General features: G+C 44.5%; 1 protein-coding gene across 1 annotated transcript in view; it reads right to left on the bottom strand.

The window, feature by feature from the left end:
* The window catches only part of pcbp4 (poly(rC) binding protein 4), a 35,548-nt gene that overhangs the window by 4,557 nt on the left and 19,955 nt on the right, over positions 1-11,036 (bottom strand). Inside the window, exons 6-12 of the mRNA XM_031844909.1 lie at positions 10,317-10,448; positions 8,447-8,575; positions 7,165-7,239; positions 5,882-5,953; positions 3,703-3,744; positions 3,540-3,615; positions 3,035-3,084 (exon numbers count right to left, since the gene is read on the bottom strand). Of these exons, the coding sequence (XP_031700769.1) occupies positions 3,035-3,084; positions 3,540-3,615; positions 3,703-3,744; positions 5,882-5,953; positions 7,165-7,239; positions 8,447-8,575; positions 10,317-10,448 (576 nt within the window). The remainder of the gene's footprint in view (positions 1-3,034; positions 3,085-3,539; positions 3,616-3,702; positions 3,745-5,881; positions 5,954-7,164; positions 7,240-8,446; positions 8,576-10,316; positions 10,449-11,036) is intronic.

Genomic DNA, 11,036 nt, shown 5'->3' with positions numbered 1-11,036 from the left:
GGGGGGGGGGGGGGGCTGCTACCGGCTCAAGTGCAGGGCGTCGGGGCTCAGTGACGGGGGTTATGCTGCCAGATCTGTAGTGAGTGAGACAGACGGTGATGAAGTACTTGTAGTATGCGTGTGTGCTGGCAGCTTAACAGCGGCTGACGCATGGGTAGGAAATACACACAAACACACACACACATGGTGCTGCACTCGCATTCCTATCCTGAGAAGTAAGCAGCCTGTTCCACTGTGTCTGATTTGTCACACGGCGACCTGGTCGCTCCGCCTGGCTATTATTGGCTCAGCAGTTTATTCGGGGCTTGGGGGGGCACACACACACACACATACACACACACACAGAGCTGCCAGCCTAAAGAGCAACTCCAGAGACAGTGGCCACTACACACCTCAAATCACAGATAACGTGTCCACTGTCCACTGAGACATACGACTCACCAGAGGACTCTGGCCACCAGCTGTCAATAGACACCAGCTGTCAACAGCTACCCCACACACACACACACACACACACACACACACACACACACACACACACRCACACACACACACGCACTTTGGTGTGCATGACCTCAGACAACGACATTCCTCTGTGAACAACCTTTAAAAAAACAAAATGCAAACCAGATCTAAATAAATGACGGAGGAGACACCGCAGGTATGCCTGCTGTGTTGATTGTTGTTCACCACCGGTCTTCAACTATAAGTGGCCTACATACTGTTGGGTTCCTGCTGAGGCAGTCATTTCAAAGGACACACAGGAAGAGGGATAGGATGGCGGAGGGTGCAGCCATTTTTCTTCCGGCTAAATCTTCCTTGCGCAAGAAGTGCAGTGCGTTCTGCTGACTGGGTGTAAGCAGTTTCTCAATGCATCTGTGTATGTGTGTGTGTGTGTGTGTGTGTGTGTGTGTGTGCACGCACAGAGCAGGATTGTGTGGTTGGCCTGAGGCGGGGGGGCTGAGGAGGCTCAGTCATGGCTATAAGTCCTCTCTTCTGGAACAATGGCTGGAGCTTACAGCTGTCCCTGTCACGTATGGCGCTGGACTCCCTCATTCCTCTGATGCATTGTGCCAGTCTTGGTTAATAAAAAAGCCTTCAGGCATTTGAGAAATGTTGTCGACGGGGCTGTGGCTATATATTCTATACAGTACAAAGAAACCTGCTGGATGAGACCAGGCAAATTAACTTCATCGTCTGAAACCTTTCCTTTTTTCCAATGCTTGTAGTTGAAGTAGTTTTTTTGAACAGCACATTTGACAGAAGCATTTCAGATCATGAAGTCCAACTTCGTTTAATTCCCAAAGACTCATCATAGATTTTGTTAGTGTCGCCAAATACATTAGTAGAATTTCTACCAATGTCTTCTACTTAACATTTATATCTGTAGTACGACTTTGAGCCACACGAGGGAGGGAATGTTCTTATTGTTCTGATGATTGGAGCCAACGTAGAACATTGAATCAACTGCAAAGTGAAGCCAATGCTTCATGTGTTAAAGCTGCATTCTCTCCATTGGCCATCAGGGGGCGACTCCTCTAAATGTATAGAAGTCTATGAGAAAATGACTCTATACGTCCACCTCTTATATTCAGTCTATGAATCTAATATAAAAGGCTGGTGTGCATTCTGGTTTTTTTTACAGACGAGAGAAAATGAAAAGAATGAGATAGCATATGTGGCACATTCATAAAACAAAGTTGTGATTCATCAAACGTTAATCTCTTAGAAATGTCTGGTTTACCTGTTCAAGTTAATATGAGGTGATGTGGAAATGGCAGTAAAAATGGGCGGGAACATTTATTTATGCACAAATTTGCTCTTCTCATGATTTCTAGATATACGGCCTGTTGGACGAAGTGGGACGCAGCGGTTTGTCAATTTTTAAAAAGTCAATCCCCAGGAAAACACACTGGTTTAAGGATAAGACTGGCAATTTTCTATATTTTTCTTATTAGTAATAAATCCCTTGAAAAGAACAAAGAACAGTTAAAACACAGCAGTGAGCTACACTGGGGCACAGCTTCCTGTGCTGTTTTATTTAGAGTCACTATCCTGCTGCTGTAAAGACTCCGACGTGTAAAAAGCTGCAGTTAAAAATGATCCTCAGCAAACGCACCATTTACCTTTTAACTTTTGCTTAAAACTACAGCGACCAGCTGTTGTTTAACAGATGAACCTACACATGTGTGACTCGATTGTAAAAGATTTACGTCCTCGTTAGGAGGTTATGAGCTTGAGGAAGTCATTTGAGAAATGGACCAACACACTGCTTTGTTGTGGTCTTTTCAGAGGATTTGTTGATGCCGAGATCCTGAACGACGTTTCATTCTCTGTTTTTTTTTAAAAATGTTTTTACAAGAGCTGCAAATTAGATCATGCATCATAAATGACTTTAAAACGAGAGCTTTGTCTTTCTCTCATTGTCCTAAATGAAATCCAATAAGAAGCGAATCACAATGTGTAGCCAAACCATCCAAACCAAATACTACAGGGATCATCTGAAGGTTAAATGTAGCCCGACTTTATTTTGAAGAGAATCTCTGCGTCGTGATTTCTGCTCAGATTTGGAGAGACGTTTCATCAAACCCCGGCGGAGGCTAAGTGAAGAGGGAGAGGATCCTCGTCTGCTTTCTTATTGGCTGTTTTGACAGCAGACAGCCTCTAAGTAGGTCAGGGAACATGAGAGGATTTACTGAGCACCCATGGGAGCCACTCTAAGACACTGCAACTGCAGCCCCGACAATAATGCGAAAAGGGATCCATATCGGCTCAGAATCCCTGTAACCTTGGGTTAGTCCGAGGTTAGAATAATGAGGATAATTAGGAAGCTGCCGACATGTTTCTCGTCTCTTTTTGAAGCCGCAACCAGACGTCTCCGCAGTCGCAGCTATCGCACGCGAAATCACCTGCTCCTGTGCATCAGCGCCGAGTTCCTTGTTGTTTTTTCTCGTCGTTCAGATCGGAAGGAGGGGATGGATGGGGGGGGGATAAAACAAGAAACCATGAGGAATAAAAAGTTGCTCTTGCTTACATCATTGGGAATAAGCAGCTCCTGAGATGTCTGACAATTGGAGTCCATCCCTGAGAGAGAGAGAGAAAAGACGAGCATCGACTGAGCAAAATTGACATATGACATTTAAATATTCATTCAACTCCTTTTACTTAGTGAAGCCACACAAACTGTCACTGATATGCCAGGCGGGGGGGGGGGGGGGGAGCCCTTTGAGCGGGGAACTGCTAGATATAATAAAGCAGTTAATTTCCATTTTAATAGACCGGTGTTTAACACGGCGCTCATTTTTCTCCGTGTCCCAGTCCTCTGACTCTGCGGAACGTATCATTTCGCATAATGGAGAGCTGTAAACCCTCGTCTCCTCCCCCCTCACTGACCTCGAGCACATTACCCGACTGCCAGCTTTTTATTTCTCACGTCTAAAGGCAGGTTGAAAATCTAGTTACAGACGGAGGAGCGGAGACGGCTGCTTAATTTATGGGATTTATCATCCAGAGCAAACGCAGACTGCTGCTCTACATACCAGGCATGATAGTCGCAGCCTGCTGGGCGATGGGACTCAGGCCTTGCTGCATTGACAGCTGATGTAGCTTGGCCATCTGTAAAGAAACAGAAAGCACAACGTAATGCACTAAAACCATAAACTACTCATCTTTATGATATTTCCTGAAATGGTCACGCTGTACCTCTGAGTGTGGAATGCCGTATTGGTTTTGCAAAGCGTAGGCCTGCGAAGAGAGCATCCTGCATTAGGTAAATTACAGCAATAAAACATCACACACGGGCAATACATCTGCAGCCTCTTAATGGAAGTGCTTCACTGTTGATACACGCATGTTTTTTTGTTTTTCAGAAGCAGAGAAATGAGCGTTTGTAGTTCAGCTTAACACACTTCCTGATTTGTCCAGGCTTTGAGATGTATCCCTTTCCGAATAATCCACAGAACTCAGTGTGAACAGTTCTAGGACTGTTAAGTAGCTCCTGTGAGCTGGACGACCCTGATAAACCTTTACCTCCCCAAACAGTTCCACTTCTTTGGATTGTTTTCTCTTGAAGTACCCTTTCTTTGCTAAACTTGGCTTACATATTTGACAAAGGTGATGAAATGGATAAATTACTTGTTTTTACACTGAATCATTTCCTGTTTTATTTGTTCTATTGCCAAATACATTATTTTTATTTGCCAAAAAAAGTAATTCACAGACAAAGAGATGTATATGTTTGTTATCCTACATAGTGACGTTACTGATGTTTTGACTCAAATAGACCACAGAGAAGTTTAACTCCGTTAGACCTCTAGTGCTGTGTTAAATTTCTGAAATTTCAACTGGAACGCCGCCCGAAGTCGGATTTCTGCCACAGAAAAGTCGGACGAACCCCACCAACCCCGACCTCAAAATCCAAGATGGCTGCTTCACGTACAAGCAGCAAACAAGCTGTCGTAACATTCCGTTTGTTAGCACTTCTGTCTTAGTTGTGTCTCGTTAAATCAGTTGTGCACATCGTACTGTCAAGCTTCAATCTGTGTTGCTACAGTGCTTCAAAATGTGCAAAACACCGCCATCATGCGTTGTTGTCAACTGGTATTGCTAACAATTGCTGAACTGGCTGGAGTTGAGAGACGGCGTGTACGACCGTAGCCAGTTTACAAGCTACAAATCATGATCAGATGATAGCCAGTGGGTTCCCAGCTCACATCTCGGCCAATACGTTCTGCCTCGTTTGCTCTCCACGAGGACCGTCTACCTGCATTCAAACAAAGCCTGCTCCAACGCGATTGGTCAATACTACTCAGACTACAAACCAGACCGCTATCAAAATATTGCCTCGTCTACAGATTCTACCTGTGAATGTGTTTATAGAGATTAGTCCGATACTGACGCAGATAGCTGCATTGGGTATCGGTGACAATGGGCCGATCTCAAAAAAAATATCTCAAAACCAGCACTAGAACGAGGGGAAATGTTTCCAGCTGTAATTTCAGAGACCTGACCCTTTTTTTTTGATTTGCTAAAATCTTTTAATACTTACAAATATTTTTCTTTCTTTCAAGTTTTTAATCTCTTGTGTTGTAACAAATTATTTGTTCAAACCTGCCTGTTGGCTGCCTCACCCCCCCTCCCCCACCCACCCATTATCTTAAGCAGACTCCCAAATGTTAAGCCCCCCTCCCCTCTCTCACTCCACACAGATACTTACTTTAACTTCATTTTCTATCTGTCCATCTGTCTATCTATTCTAACTCAATTCTGCCTGACGCCAGCTGTCTGGCTTCTATTACCAGTGCATCTTATATGGTCATAAACGGGAGAGGCCATTACAATGCATTAGAGCTGCTGTTTGTACAGGAGAGCACAAAGAAACGCCACAAATTAGCAGCAATTATCTTTCAATTTACAGCACGAGTGATCTAAATCCTGAAGTCTTGATATAACATTACCCACGATTATTTTTCTTTTTCTCAATCTGGGGCTGATTTGTCAGAAGCTGCTGTTTCTGTTTCTTATATAATGAGAGTATCTGCTATTGCTGCCATGGGAGGAATACTCCTGAAGCCGAAATGTTTCTGGTGCAGAGCGAGGCAGGACTAAAAAAAGAGACTGGTGGTGTGTGATGGCATCGAGTTTCAGGAGGGGTTACAGCTCTTCAGACGGGGTAGAACAATAGCTGCAGCTTTAACGCTCAGCTGTTCTTTTAAATGCCTCAGGCCAGATGATGGACTGTGTAAATTTGGACATACCGCACAACCTTCAGATCCTCACAACCCCCCCGAAAACCCATTCCTGCCCTCTGCAATGCAGCTGAAGAGCAGCTTCTGGAGGTATCTTTTTATATATTTAGAAGAATGGAGATTATTCCAGTTACCTGCTGGAGGTCCAGGCCTCCCTGGGTGACGGAGTACAGAGGGTGGGGTGCAAAGTCGGACGCCTCGTACACCTGCAAACACACGAGGGAAGCACAAAAATGGAAAAATGTGCAGCTCATTACTGAAATATCTTCATGTTTATGAAGTCCAGACACGTTATTTTGTGATGATTACTGAGTTTAAATGTGTTCTTACCAGCTAGAACCCTCCATGTAAAAAAAATAATGAATAAAAACTTCCAATTTCATTTTCCCCCCTGCTCTTTCACTACAGATCAAATTTGGTCTGCGGTGGGCTCTTGAGGCTGCATTTCTGACACTTCAACACACCTAACAGGCTTATGGGCCATGACTCATCTGCAGTCCCTTTCCCCATTCCACTTCATTTTCTCCCCTGACCAATTATACAAACATCCCTTATCGCTGTGCTGCCTTCATTAAAAGCCATCTCCCGGTGACCAGGACCTCGCTGCGGGTTTAATTTGATAGCTTATTATGGGTAATATCAAATACACAAAGCCATTCTGTAAATTGACCAGAGTCTGAGGCAGCACAAAAGGCGTCAGAACTGCTGACAGCTATGCAGAATATCTGACTGCATTCGGAGGAGACGGCAGGCCTCCAGTCTCGCTTGCTAATCTTGTGACTTGCTCCGTGGGAGGGAGGGAGGATATCTGTCCCTTCTCTAACAGCAGCGTCTCGAACCACTCATTCCCCCACCCACTACCAGGTTGACATTTGTAGAGTGAAATGTCTTTCAACTTTGATTTGTAACCGTGTGGCAATCTCCGGTTATGAAGAGTGAAGCCAATGAGGAAGTATCTTAAAGCTGCATTCTCTCTAATGTCCACCAGGGGGCGACTCCTCTGGTTGTATAGAAGTCTATGAGAAAATGACTCTACTTCTCTCTTGATTTATTACCTCAGTAAACATTGTAAACATGGGTTTATGGTCTCAATCTTTAGTTTCAAGTCTTCTTCAATACAGCATGATGTTCATTTAGTACATTATGGTCCATTTAGAGTCACACAGACCATAAAGCAGGGGATGCTTTAGGGCGGGGCTACACAGTGATTGACAGGTCTCTACCAGAGGCGTATTCGCTGAGTTATTCCTCAGCATTCCAAATAAAATCAATTCCTATCACTGGTTTAAAGAAAAAAAAATGTAATGTAATGATTTCTTTTTTTAACCTCCAATTGCCCAAATACGCCTGCATAGAGAACCACGGTTCCAGTCCATCATAGATAATCCTCCCAACATGTGTGGTCAAAATCTCTCACCTGGTTCCCTGCGATGAGGAGGGCAGCTGGTGAGGGGCTCGGTCGGTAGGGGATGGTAGCGCCCTTCGGGGGAGACTTGAGTAGTCAAAAACAAGACGAGAGGCTTAAAAAACAACATCTTCATCATAAATCTCATGGACGTGAACAAACTCTCACATCCACTCCGAAATGACAACAGCACTTCTGTCAAACAGCGAGACACTAAGTGCAAATGGTGCGCAACTCTTTGGTACATTAAGATACAATAACACTTAATGATGAACTAAACTGCTAATGACACTGACATTATTCCCTTCCTTGTTTTCCTTTTGATAATATTAGTCATTCATTGAATTATTGAAGCAGTGCAGCGAGAGCTCTTTGTTGATAATGGCTCTGAGCTTTAGTTTGCTTCGGAGCTGCAGTTGTTTTCCCTCTGGATAAATCAAGCATCCACGGACGAGGAGACATTTGAAGATAAAATTCTTCAAACACCAATGAGAAAAGGAGATTATCCAGAGTACATGACACGGTATATCTTATCGAGTCACTGCAATGTTGCCGATACAGTTTCAGCTTTCGGAATGTGGAGCATCTTTTCTGCGGGAGCAGTCATAGCAAATTCTTTGTATAACTTTGCATAATTTAAATCTCGGAGCCAAAAGCGAGAAGCCGCTGGTACAGAATCCTAATGAAACTCGCAAGCCTTTGAAGAAAGCCCTGGAAAACTGGATCAAACTAGCAATTAGTCAGTCAGGTCCAGCTGCAGCGCTAAAACAAAAAGGACTTGTGCACTTCCACGAACACACAGGGAGAAACTGTGCTTGGGGTTGTTTTCTTTTTTTTTTTTCTGTCTCTCATCGCATCTCCTCGATTTTCTCAAGAGAGCCGTTGTCTAAAGGTGGACGGATTTTGCTGCAGGCCAGTTTGTTTCCTGGAAGCGTCTCAGTGTCCTCTCCAAACAACACTGAGCTCTGACCTGAGAGCAGCACCTTTCTTTTGTCTCGCCCCGGCAGTTCAAACCGCTCAAAACAGTGAAATAGCTGCACACTTCCTTCATGTTTCCTAAGTTATATGAAGATAATGCTACCGACACACAGTTTCATAACACAAGAAGGCCAACGCAGCATACTCAAAATGCATTAACTTCTTCTGCAGCGGAATAGACAAAAAACTGCATACTGGTGAAATTAATACATGCACGTCAACAGCAATAATTCCCTTCATGCAGCTGCAGCTGCAGAGCTCCGACAATGTGTCAGCTGTAGGTGTGGAGTGAAGAGAGGAATCGTGCTCTTCCTACCTCCAGGATTACTGTGCAGATGAGCCTGACACACTGGATTACAGACTCCTGATTCCCAGATATCGTCACCCCTCGCTCAGTGGAGTTGGGCAGCAAATCCCCCGCCACCTGTATCTGAGCTCCAGTGCTCTGCAAAATGATAGGGGTTTTAAAGAGGAACAGATTAGTTTGATTCCAGAGATAAGACGAGTCGTTATTACTCTCCTATCCGTGCCTCCCTGATGGCTTTCCTGACCTTATGTTTTTAAACCGATACTGACGGGAGATCCGACCGTGCTGTGGTGTGTTTAACGTCGAGCTGTGACAGGTTAGAGATAAATGAAAAGTCACCCACGGTCAGCAGACGTATCTTTTCCCAATTCTAGCTGATATATTCCCAATAAAGCACGACTGCAGGAGAGGAGGACTGCTTTTAAAGATGTATGCTGAGTTTTTTTGGACGCCATTGTTGAACAACACGCATCTCAAAATGCTTCTGTGAGTAAGCGTGTGTCCTGTGGCAACCAAACAAGACAAAACAAATCTGTAACCGAAACCAATTTGGGCGATAAACACGGCTCGAAAATCCATCTAACCGCAGAAAAATCAGCTGGATGCCGTTTGTCGGCGAAGGTAAAATTAGAGCGACTCTATTTGTAGATCGGTACAGAGCTAAAGTTACAGTGTCAATCGTCTCTGGCAACAGATGTGACGCCTTTTAATCCTATTGTTTCAACTGGGACTAAATGTAGTCAGGAGTTTTTCCCCTTTCAAAGTTGCCACTGCTTAGTCATAATGTTTGTTGGGTTAAGTGATCGATCCAGACAGCATTGTCTCACTAATTTCCTGCCTTAATGGCCTATATCCATTATTGTGCTGGTGCCAACCTACATGTAAGTGCAGATACCATCACTTTGGTCCAGACGGAAATATCGCCGCAACTATTAGATGGATTGACATGAAATTCTGTTAAGTCACGGTGCCCAGAGGATGAACCCTAATGACTTTGGTGATCCCCTGATTTTTCCGCTAGCAGCCTTTTCAGGTCAAAAATGTAACTTGTGCAACGCTTGATCATCAAATACCTACAAAACTAATGACATTCCCATCAGCCTCAGCTGTTTTTTGTGTTTTCTGCTCATGAAAGTGCTGCACGAATGAGTCCTACAACACAGAAATGAGTCAGCATTTTTGCAGTTCCGGTTCCCTCCCCTCAAAGTCAGTGTTTTTTTAAAGCGTTTTTGGTTAGATACCTGAAATAAGCTCTGTGTTTAACACACGCTACAGAGATTTTAACGTAACCAGCTGAAAGGAACAGCTCCTTCCTATCTGCAGGCCTTGGTCAAGCCCTACACCCTTGCCCGACCACTTCGCTCTGCTGCCTCGGGCCGATCGGTTGCCCCGTTGCTCAGAGGTCCCTGCGGCCGATCGACCCGGTCGCGGTTGTTTTCTGTCCTGGCCCCACAGTGGTGGAATGAACTCCCCACTGACGTCAGGACAGCAGAGTCGCTACCCATCTTTCGGCGCAGGCTGAAAACTCACCTGTTCAAAAAGGCCTACCCTGAGCCTTCCACTTAGCAATACTTTGTATTCTAGCGTTATTACTTCATACCATTCTCTTGCTGTAGATGAATGTGATCACCACCTTTCTAACTGAATTATACTGCGATACTGATTAAGAGCATACCTAAAATGTATCGGTGTAAACAGGAGGACTTACATTAATGTGGCACAAAACGCAGCAGGGGAAAAACAAAACAACAAACAACAGCAGAATTGCGGAAAATGAAATATCTCTCCCTTCCAGCTGTTCTCTTCAAATTTCAGTGTTCGGCCAGTCCGTGCAGCAAGGGCGGGGAGGATGGGGTGGATTTGTGTTCTGGCTGCTTACCTCTCTGATCTCCTTTATCTTGGCCCCTCCCTTCCCGATGAGAGAGCCACACTGGCTGGCAGGGATGACCAGCCGCAGGGTGACCGGTGGCTTGGAGCTGATGGTGCCGTTGGCCACCAGGGCATTCAGGTCCTGGAGGGAGATGAAAACAAATGTGGTGAGAGTCGGCAGGAATGAAAGAGAGAGAGAGAGAGAGAGAGAGAGAGAGAGAGAGAGAGAGAGAGAGAGAGAGAGAGAGTCCCCGTGGGAATGATCAGACAGCAGGGGTCAAGGTGGAAATGGGGGGAGAAAAAAAAGCCACTGGAGGGTTTTATCTCCATTAGGACTGAAGAGGCTTTGAATTTGAAACCACTTCACTTTATCGGCCAATTTAGGATTCATATTCATATAAGCACACTTTACATTTGTATCCATAGTCCTTACTCATTAAGTTGCTTTGCTGAGTGTTTTCAATACTGGGAATCAAACAGTAGAACATTTGTGAAATTAAAATCTCCCCAATTATACCATGTGCACTTATACCTCGAAATGCAAAACTATGAAGAGCAAAGCAGTGTCTGAGTTGGGACAAACCAATCCCAAAGTAGCCATTCTACCACATCAACCATAAACTCTATTATATATGTATATATATTCAATATGTATATAAGAAGTGGACGTAGTCGTTGTGACGTCATCCATTGGTTGGTGGACAGCTTCTTTGAAGCCTCGAGTTCAGCG

This window comes from Anarrhichthys ocellatus, unplaced genomic scaffold (genome assembly GCF_004355925.1).
Source record: "Anarrhichthys ocellatus isolate YVR2014 unplaced genomic scaffold, GSC_Weel_1.0 scaffold5, whole genome shotgun sequence".
Lineage (NCBI taxonomy): Eukaryota > Metazoa > Chordata > Actinopteri > Perciformes > Anarhichadidae > Anarrhichthys > Anarrhichthys ocellatus.
Note: the sequence above shows the minus strand (reverse complement) of the source record. Positions and strands in the feature narration are given on the sequence as shown.